Raw genomic sequence first — 25,058 nt, 5'->3', positions numbered from 1 at the left:
CAATTCATTCAATAGTTCTATTATCCCCAGCCTCAATCTGCTTTATATGACTTGCTCGAATGTGCCACATTGCACTTAAAAATTTAGCTACCGCAAACACAACCGGGGGCGAGAGATCTGTTTTTAACACTCTGTATGCATGTAGATAATGCCTAAGACCCAGGTTCTTAAGAAGGGGAACAAGCCAGTAATTTCTGGGTCTACGGTATGCTTTACAGAAAAAGATCATATGTAGGTCATCCTCCCGGGATTGGGTGCATAGAGAGCATTGCTCTGATGAGGGGGGATTGGACCACTGCTTTGTGTATGATCTAAGTGGGAGTGAGCTGTATCTCCACTGAAGGAACAATTTTCTGGTCAAGACCGGACTAATATTGTCAAGAACTCTCTCTTGGTGGTAAACATCTTTCGTTTTAACAAATGAGTTAGTAAGAGACCCCTCCTTTATAGCCCCTATAAGCTTTGATAATTTAAATTCATAAAATTCTTTTACCAGGAGTTTCCTAGGGATCCTACAGCACGCACTCTCTGGATCTAGCCAAAGGTCCGGCCGTCCCAGATTCTCACATGTTTATATATATATATATATATATATATATATTCACTGCTCAGACACCTGCTCACACTTGGATACACCCAGTCACTCAGCCACTCACATAACGTGTTACAAATAGTATCACTCATTAGTAGTACACAGAGTTTACTAATTTACCATTTGTAGTATCTTACTTTATATCTTTAACACTCAGAAACTTTTACAAAACACTCACAATCACTGGATGATGTAATCAGTGATGTTGTCAGTGATGTCACTGACCATGTCATGAGTGATGTAATATGTGAGGTTATAGTTAGGTCAGGTAACTATAACTGCTGAATTTCTAGGGTTTTGTATGAGTGAAATCTGAGCCTAACTATAACGTCCCTGTAATCTTTAGCTTTTTCAGTAAATTACTACGTTTTTAATTTCTTTATTTCCTGACTGTAGCCAGTAAACTTTGAGTATGGATGTGTGAGTGGCTGTATATGTCAGTGAGTGGGTGTATGAGTGGCTGTAGGGGTGTGTAAGTGGATGTGTGAGTGGCTGTATGGGTCTGTAAGTGCCTGTGTGGATCAGTGAGTGGATGTGTGAGTTGGGCTGTGAGCGGGTGCGTGAGTTGGTCTGTGAGAGTACAAGTGGTTCTATAAGTGGGTGCATGAATGAGTGGGTTTGTGAGTGGGTGTGTCTGAGTGGTTCTATGAGTAGGTGCATGAGTGTCTGAATGGGTTTGTGAGTGGGTGTGTGAGTATCTGAGTGGATCTGCAAGTGGGTGTATCAGTGTATGTGTGGGTGTGTCAGTAGCTGTGTGAGTGACTGGTCCATTACAGAATGGCACCTGCCCCTTTATCAAACAAAAGCCCACAGTTTTGCACAAAATATCAACACAAGTGGAGTACTTTTTTCTTTGTTTGGTGGAGATGTCCTCATATTCCAGGGCATGAAAAACGTGTCACCCAAATCTGCGGGAAACACACTGGGTGGCCTTTTGGTAAGCTGTCCATCATCCTGACAAACGGCAGGAAGGCATTTACATACTACTAAGGTGGAGGGAGAGGCCTGGACAATAATTTCTTTCCTCTTCCTCTTTGTATTTTAATTTTTAGAGCATACCAGAGCTTCACCAGAGCTTCAAGGACAATGCTAATAGGATGTATGCTTGGTGCTTGTTTCATATACTGTGTATTTTCATCCCACCTAGCCACTGCCTCTAAACTAGGTGGTATTGTCCACAGCATATCATTGTTTTACCATTCCAAGATGAACAACACATTAGGTTCAAAATGTGGCAGCCAAGCTGGAACTTTGAAACACTATGCACAATGAGAATTTAGGATGGCCATCCGCGCTATATTTAATTTTATTTCCTATTGAAAGCATGAGTCTGCTGTGTTTAGCAGGTAGCATGCTTTCTTTTTTCTACTTTTATGTTACCTAGGATATGTTCTTGAGTATGTGTGTGTTTAATCATGTTTTGCAAATGGGTGAATGCAAGAACGTGTGATAGAGATGTATGATGTCTTATTAAGTTCCTATCGATGACTTAAGATGCACTTTTATTTATAAACCAGAGCTATTGGCATTGCCAATGCTTATTTTAATTGTATTTGTATCGGTGAAGGGTTTAGATTGAGAACAGGAAGCAATGTCACTCTGGCATGTATGCTAGAAGTGTGTGATGAGGATGGATATGCACGGTGCAAAAACAGGTCAGGGGGAACAAACCCAAATGAAAAAACCCTTGTAAATGTGTAAGTAAAGATCTACACAGTAAATATAGAACAAAGTCCTGTGCACACGTATAAGGATAGTGGTTTTAGTATCAGAACCAAAGTTAGAGATTTCTTTTTGCTGAAATTATGAAGATCGACATCAGGAGTATCTTAGATTGGGATTTAATATCAAACTAGATCAATACCAAGTAAAACAAACCAGCCGACACGTGTTTCGTCACAACGTGGTACAATTGTGACTCTTCAGGGCTGTATGTTTGGCAAAGTCATGGCAAATCGCGATTCCGATGATAATTCCGACCCGGTAAACGACACGGGTTGATCAAATTAGAACAGGCGGGTAAAGGAAAAACAACCTTTCCCTACGTCCACAAGTAAAGGAACGTGAATGTAAAAAGACGGGTGCGTCTGTAGGAGGCAATCTGCGCTCCAGAATCCTGGTTGTAGGATTCACGTAGTCCTGTCTGGGCTAGTGGAGCGCCAACCCGTGTCGTTTACCAGGTCGGAATTATCATAATTTCAGCAAAAAGAAATCTCTAACTTTGGTTTTGATACTAAAACCACTATCCTTATACATGTGCACAAGACTTTGTTCTATGCTTATTTTAATTGTTTTGCTATAAAGCAGGGATTTTGTATTGCTAGTGTCAGCTCTCAAGAGCGTGCATGAAACTAATTGGCTGTGCCAGTACTTTGTCTTCCAAGTGTTGAATGAGTATCAATTATCTCATATGTTTTGATCCAGGAATAAAGGATTAAGCTTTCAGACTACATAGGAGTCAATGTTATCTTTGATCAGAGATAACCTTTTAATTTAGGGCACGTATTACGTGCAGGTACATGGAAGACAGCTCTAATCTGCATTTTATCCAACTCAAAAACAAATGTACATAAAAGACAGAACATGTTTGCATTTAGAACAATTAAAAATTATAATTAGATAAGTAGTAAAAGTGTGTAGTCACCTGCTCAGAAGTTTGCGTAGCAGCTCTTCTACTTTCATTTTAACTTCAATTTCTGTGGAGCACTTTCTAAAGGAATCTTCATCGCTGATGGACTACAAGAAAATCCAGAGATTAGACATTTAACGATAACAGTCAAAGTAAACTTTACTGTTCAATTAATTAAAATCATTACACTATATATTAAGTGCAGTGAATGAATACAATACATTAAAATAATAAAAACATCCTTGATGTACAAGGGAAGGAAGGATCTCAATGCTCGATGTTCAATGTGGGGTGATTCATGCCCATTACAAAAAACTAAATAAATAAAATAAATGTCCCAACTAAAAGCTGGAGTCCTTCTTACTGCAAATGAGCGAAATGCAGCTTAACCATCTGTGGAAGATTTGGCAATTAATTGCTCTGAGGCAAAAATGGTTCATGTAACCCAGGTGAAGAAAGTGCTTCGTGCAAAAGTAAAGACTCTGCAAGTGGTAACTAAAACACACTAAGTGAGCCAGGAATGCTAGTTCAGTGCTGTGATTGATGAGGGGGTATACATCGTTCCTTTCGTCGTTGGAGACAAGAGATTACGGCTGAGTGAGCGGTACAGGCTGATGGGGTGCCTTCTTTAAGGCCTGGTCGACTACCTGGAGATATATTTTTTGGTTCAGGAAATTACTCAAGGGTCCCCAGAGTTTAAGCATGATAATATGGCTTGTGTGCATAGGCACACACCAACCTGATTACAAAAGGGCCTAAGCTAGTGGCAGCTTAGATTTAAGGTGGACCTGCAAAGACAGAAAGTGCGGTTTGCAGCTTCCTTTGGTTGGCCGCACAGCTTTAAGGATGGCTCTCCTTCTGCCCTTAGCCAAGGTGCTGCATGAGTGTTGGGGAGGATACCAAGGCAATGTTTTAGGAACGATCCCTTGGGTTCTTCTACTGGAGGCTTGGCCAAGGTGTAGCTGTGGTTTTAGAACTGTAAAGCTATTTAGTACCATGCATGCGTGGGCACGGTCCTCAAGAGATGCCCTATCCTCCAAGGATGAAATTAGTTTGATGTTTTACTGGTTGTTCCTTGAAACGACTCGAGTGCAGGCATTGCAGACCATAGTTGAGGTAGTCCAAGCAAGTCAATAGGGTGTTTGAGATATTTTCTGGCCGCTGAGTGGGGGTTGTTGATCTTCCTGACAGATGTTTTAGTTTATGGTGTTCTTTTCAGCAGACTAGAGCTTGTAGCACATGATGGTAAATGCTGCGTATCTAGCTATTCATTGTTTGGTTAGAGCAAATTCTAGCCTGATATGGGCTGCCGTGGTATATCTAGGGAGACAGAAAATGTCCCTGTAGATTCTGATGACCGTGTGTCACGGGTCAGGCACTCCCTCCCCTGTGAGAAAACCTGATTTGATAATAAAACAGGAAGACTGGTGGTCCTCGCCACCTGAAAACCATTCAGTCAGTTCTTTGCTGCCCGAGAGTTGGAGCCCCGGCCCGGACTCCGTTTGGTTCAAGGAAACCCCTGACACGGGGGTATATACCTTTAAGGAAACGGACTCAGAGTGAAGCCACGCCTCGAAGGATGACGTCAGCTGGAACGTGCCAATAGGGATGCCGGCCTCCGATAGAAGAGAGGAAGAAGAACCCGGAAGAAGAGAACACCTAGAGACCGCGACTGGCGAACCGAGTGAGGGAGACACGAGTCAAGGAGGAACCTGAGCGCCTGGAGTAACCCCGATGACCTTGTAGATCGGAGAACAGAAGGTCTGCCTAGAGGCCACCGTCCCCGCTTTCCGCCCAGCCACACTCCCCGAGGAGTGTGGCTCTCACAGGTACACAGCCGAGTGTCTGGGTTCGGAGGAGAGGAAGGGAGGAGGAGTGACTGCGTAGGTTGTAAACCGCTACCCGGTTGTAAATCACCGGCGTCTCAAGTCCCCCCCCCTCACTCCCCGTACCATCTGGTGTGTGGCAGAAAAAAGCACTGTTGTATTCCTCACCCCCTTTTCCTTATGTTTGTGAAGTAAGACAAACCAAAGGGCTGATACTTGTTTTCTTTTGTTTTTCCCGGCATTTCCTTTTCAACCCGTTTTGGAGTCCACACCGCCTATCCAGGGGAACCCCCGTCCACCAAGCCTCAAGGTCTGAAATCCTAAAGCTGGGAAGAACCTCTCAGGAGCCCAGAGATGAAAAAGGGAACTGTATCCACAAAAGCTCCGAACTTTTGTTTCATTGTTTGTAGTTTACTTTCCGTTATTATCCTGACTTCCGTGAAAAGGCGGATTTATAGAAAAATAAAGCCCAGCTTACGACACATTGGAGTAGATCTCTTTCCTGACCAAGACCCCCCTGAGTCATCCCCGCTACACCATGTTGTCTAGAGTGGAGTCCCTACCTTGAAGGGCTACATGTTCGTATGCCAGAGTTGGGACAATCTTGGTGCTTGCTATTTCTAAAATAGAGATATACGATGGCCCATTCAGGTTCCAAAAAGTGCCTTGGACTCTGCTGCCACAGCGAGCCCATTTCATTTTATTTCCTCCCTATGCAGCTTGAAGTTTCCTTTGTTGTTGAATTTGAGTCAGAGGTGTTTGTAATCACGGACTTCTTTGACCTTGGTGGAATCAAGGGACCAGCTAATTTTGGTGCTTGGTCTTCTAGAACAGTTCATGATTTTTGTTTTGTTGGTTTTGAGTGTCAGGTCGTGTCTTATTGAGTTATCATGGGTGGTTTTCAGAAGGCGCTGCATCCCTAACAGTCTGACTGATCAAGTCATCGGTATAAAGCAGGTTTGAGATGAGAAAAGTGCCAAGAATTGGGGTGTGATAGTTAACCAAAGCCAGGGATAAGGAAAGGTCCACCAGGAAAGGGAAAAAAAGAGTCGTGGTAGAACGCAACCCTGCTTGAGCCCCCAGAATGTTGGAATGGCCCTGGAGAGGTTAGCTTTGCCACCCAGCTTTACTCAGACCCGGGTGTACATATATAGGTTTTCAATTGCTCTTGAAAGCACTGGTGGTGCGTCCAAGTCCTTTAGTTTGCTCCAAAGCACGTTTCAGGTGACACAGTCGAAGGCTGTTTTGTAGTCTATGTAGCATAGATAGACTGGCTGTTTGTGAGGGATCAAGCAGAAGGGTCAGTGCCATGTTTGTAACAGTCCCAGTTTTTTTTGCGAGCCCCGTCGGATTGATCAGGATGATTGAGTTTGCGTTAGCCCAGTTGAGAAGCCATTCCAATGAAATGCCAGCGTGGTGTTTCGCCTCATTATCAGTCTATAGTTTGAGTTTGCGACTTGTTGCTGCCCTTGAAGATTGGTGAGATGATGGACCCTTTCCAGGATGCTGGAACTGTCGCACCTGACAGGGCATGAGTGAATAAAGGTGCCATGTACCCTGCTCATTTGGCTGGATTGGTCTGATAAATAGTCTTAGGGATTCCCTTATGGCCAGGAGCTCCTGTGGTTCTGCATTTAGTTATCTGCCATTCCACTGTGGAATCGTCTAAGGCTTTCTCCTCCTCTGAGATGCTAAGGGGTGAATCTGATGGGCAGTGCTCGTAGACCGAGGCTGCCGCTGTATGTCCTGATATGTCTGCTACTTTTTTAGTGTTGATAGGTTGAGCGAGGAGGAACAAGGCCCAGGCATCTTCAGACAGGTTCCATTACGTGGCTGTGCTGGGTTGTTTAGAGCATTGACAGATCGCCAAAATGCGTTTGAATTGTGATGTTAGTGTCCTAGATGAGCTTGACCCAGAAGGATTTAGAGATTTCCCTATTTTTGTTCCAGACTGCCTTTTAGCTACTTTTTCTTGTGCCTTAGCTTGGATATGAGGGTTTGGTTTTGAGAGAGCAGTCGCATTGTTTGCAGGGCTATGTTGACTTCCCTCTTCAGTAACTTAATTTCTCTGTTGCTCGTGCACTTGCTTCCACCTGGTACTAGGTGGCCTGTTGATGGTTGAGCTGTGTAGGGCTTGACTCTTGAGGCGTGCTAATCGGAGAAAGATTTCATTAATGTTTCCCAGTTACTTTTAGGATAATTCCTGTTGCTGTGAGCCAGTTTGAAATTATTTTCAGCTTCCTGTTTCAAGGAGTCTTTGTTGGTTGCAGTACATTTGACCTTCCTTAGGTCGGGCAGATAAGTTGATCCCGGTGGGTCTGCAGTGTGCGTGTTCTGGGTCACAGCAAGGGGGGCTCCAGCTCCTGGGGCAGATGGTCACTTTCAGTTCTTTCCCCCATTTTGAAAGAGTGAACTTGCAGTTAAGGCAGTGAGTCGAACGTATAATCAAACAGGGAGTTGCAGCTGGTGGTATGAAAAGACATAGCAGGTGGGAAATCGCCCTGGTAGAAGCCGTTAAGGACCTTTAAACCCAGGTGTTTCAGTTTGTCGAGTAGGTTCGGGCCCTTTTGATTTCAACTGTGTTTGCCTGTATTGGAATGTCCCACTGGTGCCTTGTGATCTCGCACTTCCGTGAGGAGCCTAGTAAATGAGTAGCAAAGTTGCCAATAGCGATGATCAGGGAGTGCAGGTGGGATGCCCCTACTCTGAGGAGGCTATCACACAGCTTCTCCAAGGTGTCTGCATGGTCTTTGCAGTTTCACAGTGCGTAGAGCTTCAGTAAAGTCACTGTAACCATAACAGAAGCAGCAAAAACCAGAAACTCCATCACATGAGTGACTAGGAACAGCGGGCACATTGCACATGCCCTGTTAATCCAATTGGGGCCACTGAAAATAGTTGCAGGCCCCATCGGGATTAAAAAAATCTGCAGGAACATGAGTGTTTTTTCAACCCCACACTTACCTTGTTAAAAGCAGGAAAGAAATCTAAGTAACACTCCAGCTGAAAATGAATAAAACAAGCATTTGCAATGCAAACGGTCTCGCCTTTGTGACCTTATATGTATTTAGCTATGCAGCACATTAGCTTGGGTGCTGAAACATCTACTGTTCATTAACATGGAGGGAAAATAAGCACCAAACTGCGTGACACGCCAGGTATGGGAACACATGGAGAGAAATATTGCCTTTCAGCGAGAAATGGTATAGTCCAAAGCTCTGTTTTTAATATAAAATCAGGGCCTTCGGTGGTCATATCACTGAAAATACACGATTTGAAAAAAATATTTTCTACGGATGCTCATGGAAGAAAATTTCTATGGACTGGAATCTAGAGAATGCTAAAGTGATTATGGTATTTTACTGATCTCTGCTGGTCGTTTTCTATCAAGAAAGTTAAATAGAGGCCTTAAAGCTCCCCTTCCTCTTGCTCCACAAACCCCACTCCATCAGACAGACCATCCCGCACTCACCAAGGGTCGAACTCATGGATGATGCTCTCGAAGCGTATGACAGCGAAGACCCTGGAGCTGGATCTGGCCAGCCAAGCCAAGAAGAGGATGGTGAAGGAGAGTAAGGACTGACAGCCCGCAGGCTCAGAAAGCCCACCGGCCAGGGCCCCTCCGGCAGAGGAGCTGCCCCTGGTGGCCCGGCCCGAGGAGTTGGAGGTGGCAGCTCCCTTCTGCGGCCGGCTCTCCAGCACTGCCTGCTCCGCCATGCTTGAACCCAGGGCTGCGAAGTCGGACCCGCCGTTGCGTGCGAGTCGCTTGCCTCCGCTGTCGGCCCCGTGCGTGCTCACTGTGCCCCCTCCAACAGCCGCGCCCTCTCTCTCTCCAGCCGCCACTAGGAGTCCTCCTGTCCTCGATCACCATCACACACCGGGGAAAAGGGGCGAGACTGGGGAGCAGGAGTGGAACGCTCCGCCGATAATGAATGACATCTCCTGGGACAGTGGCGGGGAGAGGAAAGGGGTGGAGTCAAGGGCAACAGAGTGGTCTCATGCGCAGTGAGTCAAGACATAGAAAAGAGTCGAGACGTGAAGTATGATCTCATCACGCCCGCAATACTGCGGCCATATCTAAATAGAGTAATCATTTCAACGCTCGCAAGGCTAGGACATGAAATCTATTGTTATTAAAATATATTTGCATTTTTTACTATATTGGAACGAAAACTGAGGACAGAATTAATAATATCAATTCTAAGCCTAAAAAAACTATATCAATATTGCGATAACTTGTTTTTCATAGTGAATGCTTTGAATACAATTCTGGACTCACGTTTTGTAAAGCACACTTTTTTTGTTTTATTTCTTTGTTTACTGTTTAGTATTTTTCACTTCTATGTTCAGTGTGCGTACTAAAGAGATTTCGAAAATGGACGCCAGGCTAACATCCACCTATATCCTGGCTCGGGCACCGCTTGCCTTTAGTCTGTCTTTAGTGTTTAAAAAGAAGCGGTTACTAAACTGCACCAGGAAATGCTCCTCATCGGCCTGTCACATAGCGACAGGTCGTTTAGGGGGGCATGCCAGAAGCCATGTCATGCCACCCAATGAAACAAGCATTTGCAATGCAATAGGGCTCACATTAACGCAAGACCTATTGCATTGGAAACGGGAGTGCAGGCGGGCCAGAAGGCACGAACGGGAGTGCGAGTGGGGGACAGTCAGGGGGCCGAGAAGGCACAGACTGTGGGAGGTGTAGGCACGGGATGAAAATAGTGCTCGAAGTAAAGGGGCCAGTAGCCATGGAAGGATACAAATGACGACATGGCATGGTTAGTCTCTCATGAGGAGAGACTAACAAGCCTAAAACCAATCAGAAGGCAGCATTTAGAAACTAAATCCCCGATTGTCGCCATTCCTTCTCACTTTATCGGTGAGGATTATTTCTATTGCTTCCAGGCTTCCTCCAGCCATCCAGCCACTCCCAGGCATCCTCAGGGGAGTCAAAGAACCATGTTGTCCCCTCTCTCGCCAATCGGAGCCTAGCGAAAACAGCATTGCGTATTTTAGTTCTTTCTCACAAAGCCGCTTTTTAACTTCCAGGAAGGGGCGCTGCATCTTCTGGACTTTAACCGTGAAATTCGTACAGAAGGTTATCGTAGCACTGTCATAGTATAATGGAGAGGTCGAGCGGGCAGTCTGTAATTATACATCCCTTCCTCTGAAATTAAAAATCCTTGCCAGTATCGGGTTGGGGGGCGCACCTTGTCACAGTGGTCCCCCAGTACTCAGTGGGCCCATTCCACCAAGAAATAGTTAGAGAGACCTGGGGTTGTAGGTGTTTTGTAATAAGCTCCTCAAAAAATAAGTCAGTTGACGGGCCCTCAGCCCTCTCCGGTACCCACAAAATTTGAACATTATTTGTGCATGCCCATCCTTCCTAGCCTTATAGCCTCGCCTACAGGGCAGTCATCGTAGTTTTCCCATATGCACCTCAAGCTCTTTAATGGATGACTGGAGCGTAGTTATGGTTTCAAGTGCTGAGCGCACTCCAAGGAGTGCCCTCATTATATCCTGTACTGTGAGGCCTTCTTCCTCAGTCACCAGCTTCTGGCGTAGGTCGTCTTTCCTTCCATCAGAGTGTCTACCTTAAGGTGCATAAATGTATCCAACTTTGTTTGGTGCGTCATCTTTGTGGTTCGCCATCTTACTGTTAGGTGAGCTGTGGCCACTCCTTTTGCACTGCACCAGCCAGCTTCCTTATCCACCTCTAACAACTGGTCTGGTCACTGGCGCTCGCCATGGTCTTATACTGCTGTCCCGTTGTCTCAAGGTCCAGTTATATCGTCTTAGGCTGCCGGCTATCTGTTGTGAGACTTTAATGCACGGTTTTTGATGCAGGGCAATGTGTTTGTTTCGCGTTGCGTTTCATCAGTGGTCGCACCTCTACTGCCTTGAGCCCCGGACATATTTCCTGTCTATCCGGGTCTCCACAACAAACGTTTTGCTGTCCACCGCTGACGACACCCAACTCATCCTCTCACTCACGAAGAATCCCGAAGACACCAGACTCTGCTTCCAGGAGGGAATGAAGAATGTGGCAGCCTGGATGGAGGACAGCTGCCTGAAGCTAAACTCAGAGAAAACCGAGATCCTCAACCTCAGACCCTGCACCACCGCCTGGGACAACACCTGGTGGCCACCCACCCTCGGGAACACACCCACCCCTACAGACTATGCTCGGAACCTCGGCATCATCCTTGACTCCTCCCTCTCCATGAACCGCCAGATCAACGCTGTCGCCTCCACCAGCTTCAACTGCCTTCTCATCCTCCGCAAGACCTTCAAACGGATCCCCCCCAACGGCAGAAGGACTGTCAACCACACACTCATAACCAGCAGACTGGACTACGGCAACGCCCTCTACGCCGGAATCAACAAAACTCTTCTACGCAAACTGCAAACCATCCAGAACGCCGCAGCTAGACTCGTCCTCGGGACACCACCCCATGAGCACATGACCCAACACCTACGTGGCCTCCACTGGCTCCCCGTCGAGAAGAGGGTCACTTTCAAACTCCTCAACCACGCCTACAAATCCCTCAACAACATCACACCCAATTATCTCAACGAGAGACTATCCATCCAAGTATCCAAGTACCCAAGAGGAACCTCCGCTCCGCCGACCTCGCCCTGGCAGAGGTCCCCCGCATCCGCAGAAAGAGAACCGGTGAGAGAGCTTTCTCCTACATCGCAGCGAAAACCTGGAACGAGCTCCCTGTGAACATCAGACGCACCGCCACCCTGTACACGTCCAGGAAGGACCTCAAGACCTGGCTCTTCGACTGACCCGGAGCCGCCGCCTCCCCCCCCCCCCCCCCCCCCCCCCCAGCGCCTTGAGACTCTCACGGGTGAGTAGCACACTTTATAAACCCCCTGATTGATGGACCTTGTGCCTCCCTATCTTCTCAATCGGCAGCGGTCTTAGATTACTGGATGGCTAATTGTCCCTCGTCGGACTCTGATACAAGGTCTCTAATGCCAATCAAGGTGCTCCTCATGCGCTGCGTTTTCAACAATGTTCGTGTTTCCAGTTCCCTGCACCCTGGTGGTGTCTCCTGCCTGTCTGTGCCTCCACAATCATCGCCTCGTTGTCAGCCCTGTGCCTCGCTGTCTTCTCTGGTGGCTGCAACCTTGCCTTAGTGCCGAGTTGATCGATGGCCGTGTTCACTGCAGGCACTTCCACTCAGTTACATTTAGTTGCTACCTCACAGCGGCTGTATAATCTTCCCTGTCTGGGGGTGCACTGGAGGCAGCTCTTCAATGTTCTGTCTCGCTGCCTCTCACTCGTTCAAAGCCAGCCCACAAGTACAACTGCTGTTGGTGCGTCCTCCACGTCTCGGCTTTCAGTCTTGCTTCCGCCCCGCTCGCCCCGCCACTAACCTAGGTCGGAGCAGCCGCACTGCAGCGTATCCTCCTCTCTGGCCTCGGGAATGTCAACCCGAGGCTTACAGCTTCTGCTGCTTCAGGAGCAGGATCCGCATTCGCGAGGGCTCAGGTATCTTCGTTCTCCTGGCTCTCACCAGGCAGCGCCCTGTTAACTCGCTAGGACGCGCCTCCTCACAGCGGGCCCCTTCGTCTGTCAGCGGAAGGGAGCAGTCACTGATCTTCCAAACTTCATCCAAACATTCTACGCGATGTCGTGACCTCGCGACCGTAACTGGTCGTGTGGTAGATGGATTTTTCTTGCGGATATTCAGGGTTTCAGCGTGTGCTAACCGGAGCTTACTTAGGGTGCAGCCACCTTGGTTGGCTGCTAACCACATCCCTTGTACATGTATCACTTTTAAACGCTAGGCACCCTACCTTGTAGGCTACAAAGCCTACTTGGGCATTTAACCACAAATGTTTTGAGGTACCTAAATGTTGTACTTAAATAGGAGTTACACTGAGCAATAATTTATAATGGTCAAGTCACCTTAAAACTCAACTAGCAAAATCTAGCTCTGTTGGTATGTATTTGCTTCAGTTCTTCAGGGCCTTAGAGTAAAGAGACATTATCTGTTTACTGAATGTGTATACTTTTCAAACATATTGGTATGTGGCGTGCGACCCTTAGTTGAGATCTGAAATGTAGATACTGGCATACATTATCGAGCTTTCTCCACACATGATACATGATTTTTACAACTTTTCTAAGGCTTCATCATTTCTTATGAAAAAGATAATCAGAAGTGAAACTTCTAAGGATTTTGAAGAATTATTTTTTTTCTAAGATGGTTTCCAGCACAATCAGTGTGAAACTATGGCTGAAATAGTGTCTAAACAAATAGGTTTCATTATTTCTTCTAATGAGTAAACATTAAACGATTACATCCTAGCTGCACTTATGTGAAAAGAGGGGAAATCCTGTTCCATTTAAAATCAAACCTTAACCCTGATGTAGGAAGGTTAAACATTTTAAAATTTTTAATCTGGAAATCAGCCTATAGGCGAAAACATCTGGCTCACTAGTAAATATGGGAGAACGCACCGGGGTTGTTATACTTCGTTTTGTTGACAAACCTTACTGAGATCTTGTCCAGGAGGTGGAGTTCTGTCCAGCATTTTTCTTACTGGCTCCAATACTCATACTGTTGCCTTCATATTTCCTTCCTCAACTTTTCACACTCAGTTCCTTTCTGTGCTCCATTTCTGCTTTTCCTGTTCCCCGTCCTTGTCCCTGCTGGATTCCATAGTATTCACTTCTCCAAGTTCTTGTAGAGCCTTCCCTTCATTTGTGGTTCCCTGATCCCCTGCTTCTGTTGACAAGTTTGTAATTCTTAAGCTCGAGATCTTAATTATTTTCTTGTACGGTATGATTTCAAACTTTTCTGAACTCTGATCACTTTGTTTTATTCAAAATCAGTGAATGTCTCTCACTGATTGTGAACATTTTAATAGTATTTCATTACTTTATAATCTCTATTTTTTTTATTGGATATCTGTTTAATGAAATATGCCAGTGGTAATCATTTTAATAAACTTGAATTCAACACTCACCATCAATTAACATACATCTAATATTATATTTAAGCATTACTAAATGAAGAAGCTAATATCATTGAGTACCCTTTTCTGTAGTGTTCATATTTTCTGAATTTCATTCTTCTGCTTCTTACCAGTTTCTTATCCGGTTGTATAATGTTTGTTTTGCCCTGTAACCAACAATCTTGTTGAATTTGGCTGCCATTGGAAACCACTATACCCCATACTGGATTGGAAACCCATTTCTTCACGTCACTTATTTCAAACCAGTGAAAAACTAAGCTCTGTTATCAGATAATAAATCATCATCACCTCCATGTCTCACCAGATTGAAGAAAGCAGAAGATTGATCAATGACAGTCTACTTCACCATCCACCATGTCTCTAGCTCCAAAAGAAGGATGTCAGGATTTCTCCCTTTTTTTCGAGGTGGGACAGGGGTACAAGGGGTTAGCTGAGGTAGAAGGACAGTCCTGAGGAAGTGACAGTCTGAATGAGGAGAACAGAGGATGAAGTGAGGTATTTAGAATGTGATTCCTTTACCGACACCTCTCCTGCTACAGGCAGCGCTTATTGGTAGAGAATCATACACCACACAAAACTGTAGATGGGTTATAAGTGACATAGACAACTTGAGCTTTGCTCTCGTTGTCTACTTGATGTTAACTAGAGCCCTCTGTAAAAATCAGCTCCAATATTGGTAGTTGTTGTTATGCAGTTTTGGAGTGTACTTCTCCATGGATCTCAGAGTTATGCAAAAAACTTCAGTTTCCTTTAAGTCCAACAATTTAATGGCACTCAGATATTTTACTCTTACAATTCAGTAGAGCATACTTTCAGACGATAAGCATAACCATAACGTTTTTTATTTATTTTTTAAATAAACAACTTAATACAATAAATTGAAGGGTCTCTACCTGGGGTGGTCCTGTGGGTGTCACTGGAGAATTGTCCACTCCACAACTGAGCATCTGGATTCTCTGAGCAATGGAAGAACCCAGCTCCTTTTCAAGCACTGCAAGTGGAAAGGTTTGCAGATCACGTAGACTACGAATGCCCAGCAACTCAAGACGCTCACTTGTTTTATATCCAATACCTGATAATATGAAAGCACTTAAAGATTGGATAACAATTTTACACGCATTACACAGAGCAAGCATACAAAGGGCAAGGCATTTCGGTTTTTTTAATGCACACTAAATCAATTACATGTCTTCACAAAAACCGCATCTCTATCATTTGACATCTCTTGTTAAAGTGATGCACTATAATTTTTGGAGTACTAGTGGACATCTTTACTGTTTTTGTTAACTCTTATGCAAAGTCACAAATGGTCCTTAATTTGGATGTTGCGAGACTAGAAATCGAAGTGTTAAATTATTGTTCAGTAATTAACCAATAGGAAATCGCCAAAAAAACAAGATCCTCAACAAAGTTTTAAACATTAGATAAAAATACTTAAAGCACTGCAACCATGTACACCATAACGATATACCAAAAACAAACCAAACATTTCCTAAATTCCTTCGACAACCTAACTCGTGTTAGCAAAGAATCTTTTATTATATCATGCTTTCTTTAGATTACTCCAGTTGAGCAACTCTTGTACTTCCTTAGCAGGGATGTTAGAAACGGGGGTCTCTAGTTGGCAGAGGTAGGTACCTTTGTCCAAATAGGGACCATTGCTTTTAGTCAGAGTAAGGGGGGTACACTCCTAAAATAACCCCTGCTCACCCCCTTGGTAGCTTGGCACGGGCAGACAGGCTTATCTCAGAGGCAGTGTGTAAAGCATTTGTGAACACATACAGTAACACAGTGACAACACTACAAATGGACACCACATCAGTTTAGAAAAATAAGTAATCTTTATCTAAACCAAAACAAGACCAAAACGACGGTAATTCACAATACAGTATTAAAAATAAGGCTTTCAAATGGCAGAAATAGTTCAGTTCAATGCAAGTTGTAAGTGCGACACTTTTCTTAAAAGTACCTTTGATGCGTCACGCAAAACAAAAAAAATGGCCGCAGGGAAGGTGATGCGTCGGTTCCTTACACTCAGGGAAGGTGATGCGTCGATTCCAATGCTCCGGGGGAGGTGATGCGTCGGTTCCTTACTGCAGCGCAGGGGAGTTGATGAGTTAGTTCCTTACCGGAGAGGAGGTGATGCGTAGTTTTGTTACTGCGTGGGGAGTTGATGCGTCTGTTTTTTACTGCGGCTCCAACGATGCGACAGTCTTGACGCCTTGATGCGATGCATCGATCCGGTACGATGCGTGGTCTCGTGCAGCCGCACAGCAAGCTTGTGTCGGGGTCGGTTCGATGATCTCAGACTTTAGAGATCGTTGCACCGGATGCGTCGTGTGGAGATTTCTCAAGCCGCGGCAGGCGCTGCAACGGTTTCTTTGACGATGCGTTAGAAACAGGTGCAAATGTGAAACGCTGCTTCGATGTTGCGTTGATTTTACAGCTCCCAGCAACAAACAGTCTCTAGAGGTCCCGAACAGCAGCAGGCACCTCTTTGCAGGTTGCAGTTCCCAGCAAGGTAATTCAGGTGAGCTGGTTGTGAATTCTTTGTGTCCCTGAGACTTCAGAACAGGAGGCAATCTCAGTTTCAAGCCCTTGGAGATCTTCTTGCAAGCAGGTGACAAAGCAAACAGCAAAGTCCTTTTCTCCTTTCCTTTCCTTGGCAGCAAGCAGCCACTGCAAGCTAACCCCAAACAGCACAGGGGCAGTATTCCTCCTCAGCTTCTCCTCATCTTCCCTGGATCTTTTCCTTGGCAAAGGTTCCTCTTGATTCCCAGAAGTGATCTAGAAGTCTGGGGTCTGGGATCCTCTTTTTATACACCAAAATCCTTTGTTCCCTGAAGGCAGAGAGTGTCTGTACCCAGCCAAAACCAGTACTGTGGGGCACTTTGCAAGTGCACAACAACCTCCTTTGTCAGTGTGAGCCCTGGCTCCAGACACACCACAGGGGGGCGGAGCCGTTTGTGGAAGGCAGGCACAGCCCTGTTCATGTGAAGGCGCTACTCCTCCCACCACTCCAAATGCAGACCAGGCCTATTCAGCCCAGCCCTGACTCATCAGACTTCTGGATCCGCTGCCCCTTCTACAGCTCCTGTCATCCACAAGCCAGACATGCAATACACAAACCTAGCAGAGGCACACTGGATGGTTAGGCAAGAAAATACCTACTTTCTAAGAGTGGTATTTTCAAACACAGAATGCAAAAATGACCCTCACTAAAAAAATGCACTTTAATATTCTGAGTTCAGGCACAGTAAACTTTATTTTTCTATCTTGTTCCTATGGTCAGTTATGTTTATAAGATGTTATAAACAAACTCCCCATTCTTGGCAGTATTTCAATATCAGGACATACCACGCACATCAGGGCATGCCCTACCTTTCACATACAATGCACCCTAACCACAGGGGTACCTTTGGCCTACCTTAGGGGTGACTAATATGTAGAAAAGGGAAGGTTTAGGGACCGGCAACTGTGTGCACTTGCCAAGACGACATGGCAGTCCCAGACTGCACACAGGCTCTGCAATGGCAGGCCTGTGTCACATTTTACAAGCTACTTCTGTGGGTGGCACAATCAGTGCAGCAAGCCCACCAGCAGCATTTGATTTACAGGCCATGGGCACACATAGTACCAGGGCCTGACAAGTAAATCAAATATGCCAATCATGGAATCACTAATTCATAACATCAATTTACAAAGAGAGCATATGCAGTTTAGCTCTGATCAGCAGTGGTAAAGTGCCCAGAGTCATAAAACCACCAACAAATCCATTGTCCACAACAGGTATTCCAACACAGACTATGCAGATAGTTCAAATGGAGCCAGAGCCAGTTTTCAAGAACTAGATTCCCTACAAAGAGGGCGGAGTGCGAAAGTGGGGGAGGGCAGTGTATCTGCCACACATATAACACTGAATGGTGGAGGATAGTCACATAGAGGGGATTGTCAATGGCAGATCATTTTCACAAAAGGAGATCATCTACCCAAGGGAGATGGCAAGTTTACAAAAAAAGGGTGTGGTCCAGACATATCAAAGAGGATCACATACAGTGGAGGAATTTAAAGACCAGATTACACCCAAAAGTGGAATAGAATAGGAGTAGAAAAGCAAGTTATTTAAAACAGTTTATCACAAAATGTGAATAATGAAAGAAAAAGACACACAGACTAGTTTCAATCATCCACATACGTGTTTAAAGAGGGAATATCGGACAAACAGGGTGCTGATGAGCCACACACAAACACTGGCATGGTTCACATAAAGGCCAATGAAAAGGGAAACGGAGATCAAAAGGCAGATTAACTGAACAAGAGCAAAAGAATAAACACGAGGTATAAAAAAGAATGACAAACGCCATTCAGTGGGGGATAATTATGTAGGCAAGAGATCAGCGAGATAAGAATGGACATATGAAAAAGTAAGTAAATCAAAGTGGCATCTTAATTAGACACATGAAAAGGTTTACTAGCAAAGATCAACCACATACTGAGGGACTATCGGCCAGCCATGCTAATTAGTACTTATGTCAGAACATCAATAAAGCTGGAATTAAATTATGGGATAGGGTACGATGGCAACTACTATCACCCTAGGGCTAAAGTGAGCAATGCATGTGCTCTAAACAGAAACTGTGCATCAAAAACACAAAAGGCATAAAAAAAAGCAAAGGGAGGAATGCTTGCAATAAGACCAGTGCTTAATTTGAGCCGGTGGTTTCTGGTGTTCAGCACTGGAACTTATTTGTAAACATTAGCACTTATGACAGACTACTGTTTGCCTAAATTAGAGATGAACAAAACAAAAGTTATTTATTAATTTAATTTACATTGAAAATTACATACCTGCTGCCCAAGCCACTTTTATTGCTTTGAGGGCCTGGAATAGTCTGAACTGTCACACTTGTAGAGTGTGATAGTTAGTAGTTGTGTTGGTTCTGTCTTTGGAGGCACTGGCAGGGGCAATGGGTGGTGCAAGCTGCAGTGACCTTCAGACGAGGGCTCGGCCACTTATTTATTTTTTAAACAAATTCAGCACTGAATACAATTATTCACTGTCAGTGGCTCGGGGTAGTATTTAAACCCATTGTTCTTTTGCCAACCATGCCACCACACTTTGTACCCAGCCATATGCAAATCCATCTCGACTCTTCTCCAATACAAACTGTTCAGCCCAAACTGCCAGGCTTGGTCCTCCCTAAACCGGAACACTAGCAACATAAGATTGTTTTGCCCTGATTGGGTCTCGTCAGTCATGTGCAACTTTGTTTCACTGCACAATGAGCTTGGGTCCCACAGATGGGCATTTCCTTGCCACTTAGGGCGGTACATCAAACACACAAAAGGTGATGGGAGGAATTCTTGCAGTAAGATAACAGCTGACATTCACGCAGGATAGCAGTCCCTTCCATCATTCTTTTGCCCGCCAAGCCACCACAGTTTGGACCCAGTCATAAGCAAATTAGTCTTGGCCCTATTCCAACAGGAACTGTCCAGCCCAAATTTCTACCACTGTAACCAAGATACACCCGACTGACGAGCCTCAATCAGGTGAAACCGGTCTTGGGTTGTTTGTGTTCTTGTTCAGGGAGTACCTGGCCTAGCAGTTTGGACTGAACTGTTTCTAATAGAGCATGGTCAAGCCTGATTTGCATGTGGCTGGGTCCACACTGAGGTAGCACGGTGGGCAAAAGAACAATTGGTTGGAACGTTTACCCCCCCAAGTGACTGCCACCCAATAGCATCATAGGGATTAAGAACTATAGGCATTTAACAGTATATATATCTGGTACACTGGTAAGCTATTTCTGAAATGGCAATGCTTGGAGTGATTGTTTATAAAGGAAGAATTTTACTTACCAATTTGAGATTAGATTGATATATTTCATGTACTAACCAATCAATTTGTCTATGCTGTCTCCTAGAATATATGGTACTAAGAGACCATTCAGAGAATAAAACATCACATAGAACATCATGTGTCAAAGCAATAATATGTACTTTCTATTAATGTAGGTCAAGGCCATTCTATAAATATGATTAGAAATTATCTTACGTGATAATTCAGGTATAATTTATTTTCTATTACAGGGATTTGTACCATGGATGCTTCTGATAGCTTGATTCATGATTTTCCTACAAGAAATCCCCAACAGTTGAATGGGTCACTTACCAGGCACTTTCTTGATGTGGTCCAGGCTGTCAATTAAACGCTGGTGACTTTCAGGCAGAAGAATGGTTTGTTGGTTTGGTTTAAATGTACCACCCACCAGTTTGGCGAGCAATTTGTTTGAAGCCACGCCTGCACAGCCAGTAAGACCCAGTCGGTCAAAGAGCGCAGCCCTCATTTCAGCTACGATCTGCGATCCAACAGCTAGTCGGATATGGATTGGGTCACTCAGATTTAAAGCTGTAAGAGATAAATTAATTATCAACTGAGGACAGATACCTACAGTTGGCTTAAAGCATTGTTACCAATTTAATGGCCAACAAAGGGAGGTGTAATCAAAATGTTGTAGTATTTTACACAAAAAATAGTAAATATGCAGTTATTAGGACTCTCCAAATATCACAACTAACATAATAACGACTACTCAACACAGCTATGCAAAAAAAAAAAACTGGCTAACCAAAAACCACCTTAAACTCAACTTGCTCAAAACCGAATTCCTCTTAATTGCCCCACCAAAAAGATCTCTCGACATCGAAGATTGGATGAAACACTTAACAGCCTTCAACTGCCTTCCACACATTATAGATTCCACAAGATCACTAGGATTTACACTTGACAAGAATCTCAGCATGCAATAACACATCAGCTCAGCCACCAGAGGAGAACACTTTCAAATGAGCATTCTAAGAAAAATAAAACCCTTTCTCCCCTTCGACGACCTTAAATCAGCGGTACAAGCACTAGTGATCCCCAGATTAGACTACGGGAGTGCTACCCTATGCGGTCTGCGGAAATCCAAGTTGGCTACACTAAGGGCAAACCTTAACTCTGCTGCAAGGCTCATCACTGGATTGAAAAGGTACAACCACATCATTCCAGATCTGAAGGCACTAAACTGGCTCCCTTATGAGGCAAGAATTCAGATTAAAATTGCTTGCATGACCCACGAAGCCCTGCACTTCAACAAACCGAAGTACCTAGCTGAAAAACTGGAACTGTCCGGCGGTGGCAGATCACCCAGAAGCACCAGCACCTTACTGTTAAAACCCCAAAAATTTCGGAAACAAAACCCACAACTGAGGCTTCTCCGGATTGGCACCTAGAATCTGTAACTCCCTGCACCCTGCAATTAGACTGATCCCTTCAATCACTTAATACCAAAAAGAAGTCAAACTGCTTTTACTGAACAAATCTCTACCCTGAATCCACTGATTCATTCTCTGGATACTGATATGACACAGTTCTCCATCTTGCACATGCCGTCTGAGTCCTGGTTTATATCTCACTGTCCCACTCATGATTTGCAATGGACAATGTCAGAGTTTATGTTTCTTGGTTATCTATTTTCTACTTATTGAACTATTTGTAAAGTGCTCGGATACTCTTCTAGGGTCAAGTTCGAGCTATATAAAATGTTATAAATAAATAGAATAAAAAACTGTCTCTTCAAGGTTATTTTTCAACTTAATGCAATTGTGATATTCAATTTAAGTTTAGGTTGCTGAGCTGTTAACTTAGTAAACGGTGGTCCCCAATGCAGCACCCATCTTAAGTATTCTGTTAGTCTTTTACGTGCACTACTTCTAAAGTGCTTTTATGTTCACCACCCTCACCATAGCTTATGGCATATCTACACTGCTAAGGGAGGTTGCAGCTTAGAGCATTTCTGTCATGTTGATGTCCTGTATATGCCCTATAATTTACATTTGTATTTCTGCCTGATGGAGACATATGAAAATTGCAAAATAAAATATGTATTTAGCACTGTACAGAGATCGTCAGTTGGGGCATGCATGCAAGTGATGGCTCTACTACAAGTTTAAGAGAATTCAATGCATGACAGTTGACATTATGACTCCTGCTACTGAAAGGGACATGGGGACATAATGTTAAAGATTTTGTTGCGTCTAACTTGTGTAAACATAGGACACTCCTACGACTTAACCCCTTCAGCGCGGCGGGAATTCCCCCGCGGTGCTGAAGGGTTCGAGCGCGGGCGGGGCCATGACGGAACGGTTCCGTCATGAGCACAGCGCAACCGATGCTCATGACGGAACCGTTCCGTCATGGGCATGGAAGGGGTTAATGGGCAGTGACAGGGATTAGGTTTACACTGGGCTATATGTAGCAAATCTTCAGTCCTTATTAGCATATGGTTAAAACCCAGTATGCTGAGCCAAACAGATTCACATTGTGAGAAAGTGCCTCCCCCAGTTTGTTGTGGACTGATGCTGCTGGTCGCTTGACTCTAAGTGCTGGATCTCTGCAAATCAGGCCCCAGTGCATGTGCTTTGGTCCTTAAAGCCTGGTTCAATTGGCTACCTCCTAATTGGCCTATCTAATGTTCTAATAAGGCCATAGTATTTGGTACAAAAAACGCATCTATGGCATAGAAAGTTCAATGTTGCCTTTGACTGCAGCCCTCCGCTAGCGTGACAAGGAAAACACAGCTTTAGGCCTATTGTTGTAGCGGGACTACTACAGTTTAAACCTGAAGCCAGACCTGTAAAAATAACTATTTTGAAAGGGAATGAACCTCCCTTTAAAAATATTAATGAGTCACCCCATAGAAGGCCTTGTAGTCCACAAGGTAGGGTGCATGATATTTAAAAGTGGACAGTAGAATTTAATGTGTTGTAATAGCCTGTTATCTGTTGCATTTCTCAAACGTATAGTCAGTATGCATTGCAATAGTTAGTCAGTATGTGTTGCAACAGCCTGATCAGGTGTTTGGGACCTGAACCATTGCATTATGGCATCTTTGCCCTATTGCTGGGTGGTGGTCTAAATATTTAGAAGACGAAATAAGATATAGTTGGAGTCGGGTGAGAGCTTATCATCAAGGACTCGCATCTTTCCATGGTGTGGTTTCAATTTGTGTTATTGCTAGCGGTCTTTATGGCCAATGCGATTTTCGATGATAATGTGAATATCTATTGTGATGGCTTTGTGCATGTGGAGCAAAGTCTTCATGAGCCATGTTTCTGTAACAAAGCTGAGGTCAGGAGTGGCTTCTGAAAGTAGGTCAAAATTGCTTAAGCAATCGATAGTTGTGCTTCTTTCATGTTAATGTTAAGGCGCTTCGAGGTGATCATGTGATTTAGTGTGAGATGAAAAAGCGGCATGGGGATTTTGGTGTGGGTGTTGTGGGGCAGTAGTCTAGTTGCAACTTGGGATAAAAATGAATGGGAGGATGTTTGGTTCGAAAATACAGAATTTTAAGACGTGTGTTTCATAGAGTGTAGTGGCGTTGTAATTGCTGTGTTGACTGGTGGGTTTAATGTGGTGTGGAGGGTTATGGGGGGAGGTATTATCAGGAAACCTAGTGATCATAGGTTTGTGCCTTCCCTTGATTACTAGTTTCCTTCCAGCAGGTGACCTTAGGTTTGTCAGCTCTTTGGATTGTAGTTTTACAGCTAGTGTGTTGTTTTTAATAGGTTGTGTGGTGTAGGTGTATTGGTGGATTTTGTTGTTGAAAAGGTTGTATCGTTTATAGTGGTGGTGTCAGAACCCCGTGCAGAGAGCCATGGGGCAAGCAGGGGTTACTGGCCCAACTGCGGACATTGAAGCCTTTTACTCCTCATGTCCCGGGACATGACCTATTATGGGTCTTAAACAACTGGCCCAATTACCCGTTCAGCACTTTTTTTTTTTCTTTTTCAAAACCTTTATTTAAAAAACTGTGGCATGTTACATGTTATCACTCCGTTAAGTAGCATAACAATTTATTTTCTCCCATAGGTGAGATCAACATTACAAAGTAATTACAATTAAAATGTAACACGATGCTGCACATTGACATGGTGTCTGCGGTTGTCGTGTTTGAAAGGGGCGCAGGTGGTCTGTCAGGAATTATGGCTGGAGTCTAGCAGGTCGCTGCTAGCTATTTGGGCATCAGTGATAGGGGAATCTGTGGCCGGTTCGTCTGGGTTGGCCGAGTGATGCAGGTAGGAGATAAAAGGGCCCCATATGTAAGGAGGTCTGCTTGCGGCTGGCAAGTCCCAGAACTCACCCAGGAGCATCTGACAGTGAGCAGCATCGTCCAACCAGCGTCTAACTAAGGGTGCCGGTTTAGAACCCCAGTGAATAGCCACCCGGCGCTTGGCAAGCACCAGGAGCATCGCAGTCAGCTTGCGGTTAGCGTTTGAAAAGTGTTGAACATGACCCAGGAGGCACAGTAAGGGATCAGGGACAATACGTTCAAGTGTGATAGCACTAATTATAGTGCACACCTCCAATCAGAATGAGGAGACCCTGGGACACAATCAGGCCAACTGGAGAAGTGAGTATATTTGAGCGTGGTGTTAAACTGGGGGGTAAGCGGAAAAACGGGGTTATCGCTTCTACGCGTAGCCCTGATATGGTAGTAGAGCAGCTTGTCAAGTGGGACTGCGTTGTCAGGGAGTGTGAAAAAATTGTTGTTAGGGTAAATGTCAGCAACAGTGCGAATACCCAGGTTGGCTGCGCGGCGAGCCATACCTGCAGTCTGCAGTGGGGGGAATGCGGCGCTGCTGGCAAGTTGTATGGATGGCGCGGAGAGTGCCCCAGCGCCAGTAAATCTACATAGCTCAGGGGATTTTGTGTGCCAAAAATAGAGCTGTCAGCAGTGGCCAACGAGAAGCCAAGTCCGCCTCGACTGCGACATGAGGCTGGAAAGGTGTTGGATGGAGCCAGAACTGGAGAAAGCTGGCCTGGGCACACAGTGCATAGAGTTTAAAATCGGGGGCTCCCATACCGCCCCTAGCTATGGGAGGAGTTAGAATATCATATGCGATTCTGGGCTGGCATCTTGCCCAAATCAACGCGATAATGTTAAAGCGCAGTTTTTTGAAGAATTGT

The 25,058-nt window shown here is 44.7% G+C and overlaps 1 protein-coding gene across 2 annotated transcripts in view; it reads right to left on the bottom strand.

Moving 5' to 3' along the window:
* Positions 1 to 25,058, bottom strand: part of POLI (DNA polymerase iota) — a 329,170-nt gene that overhangs the window by 40,736 nt on the left and 263,376 nt on the right. Inside the window, exons 5-7 of one of the 2 annotated variants that reach the window (XM_085629934.1) lie at positions 20,220 to 20,456; positions 14,938 to 15,116; positions 3,237 to 3,328 (exon numbers count right to left, since the gene is read on the bottom strand). In XM_085629934.1, coding sequence (XP_085486060.1) covers positions 3,237 to 3,328; positions 14,938 to 15,116; positions 20,220 to 20,456 — 508 coding nt within the window. The remainder of the gene's footprint in view (positions 1 to 3,236; positions 3,329 to 14,937; positions 15,117 to 20,219; positions 20,457 to 25,058) is intronic. The other variant, XM_085629940.1, reaches the window with a different exon arrangement.

Source organism: Triturus cristatus, chromosome 2_1 (assembly GCF_964204655.1).
Source record: "Triturus cristatus chromosome 2_1, aTriCri1.1, whole genome shotgun sequence".
In the NCBI taxonomy this organism is placed as follows: Eukaryota; Metazoa; Chordata; class Amphibia; order Caudata; family Salamandridae; genus Triturus; species Triturus cristatus.
This window is presented reverse-complemented; position numbering and strand designations above follow the sequence as displayed.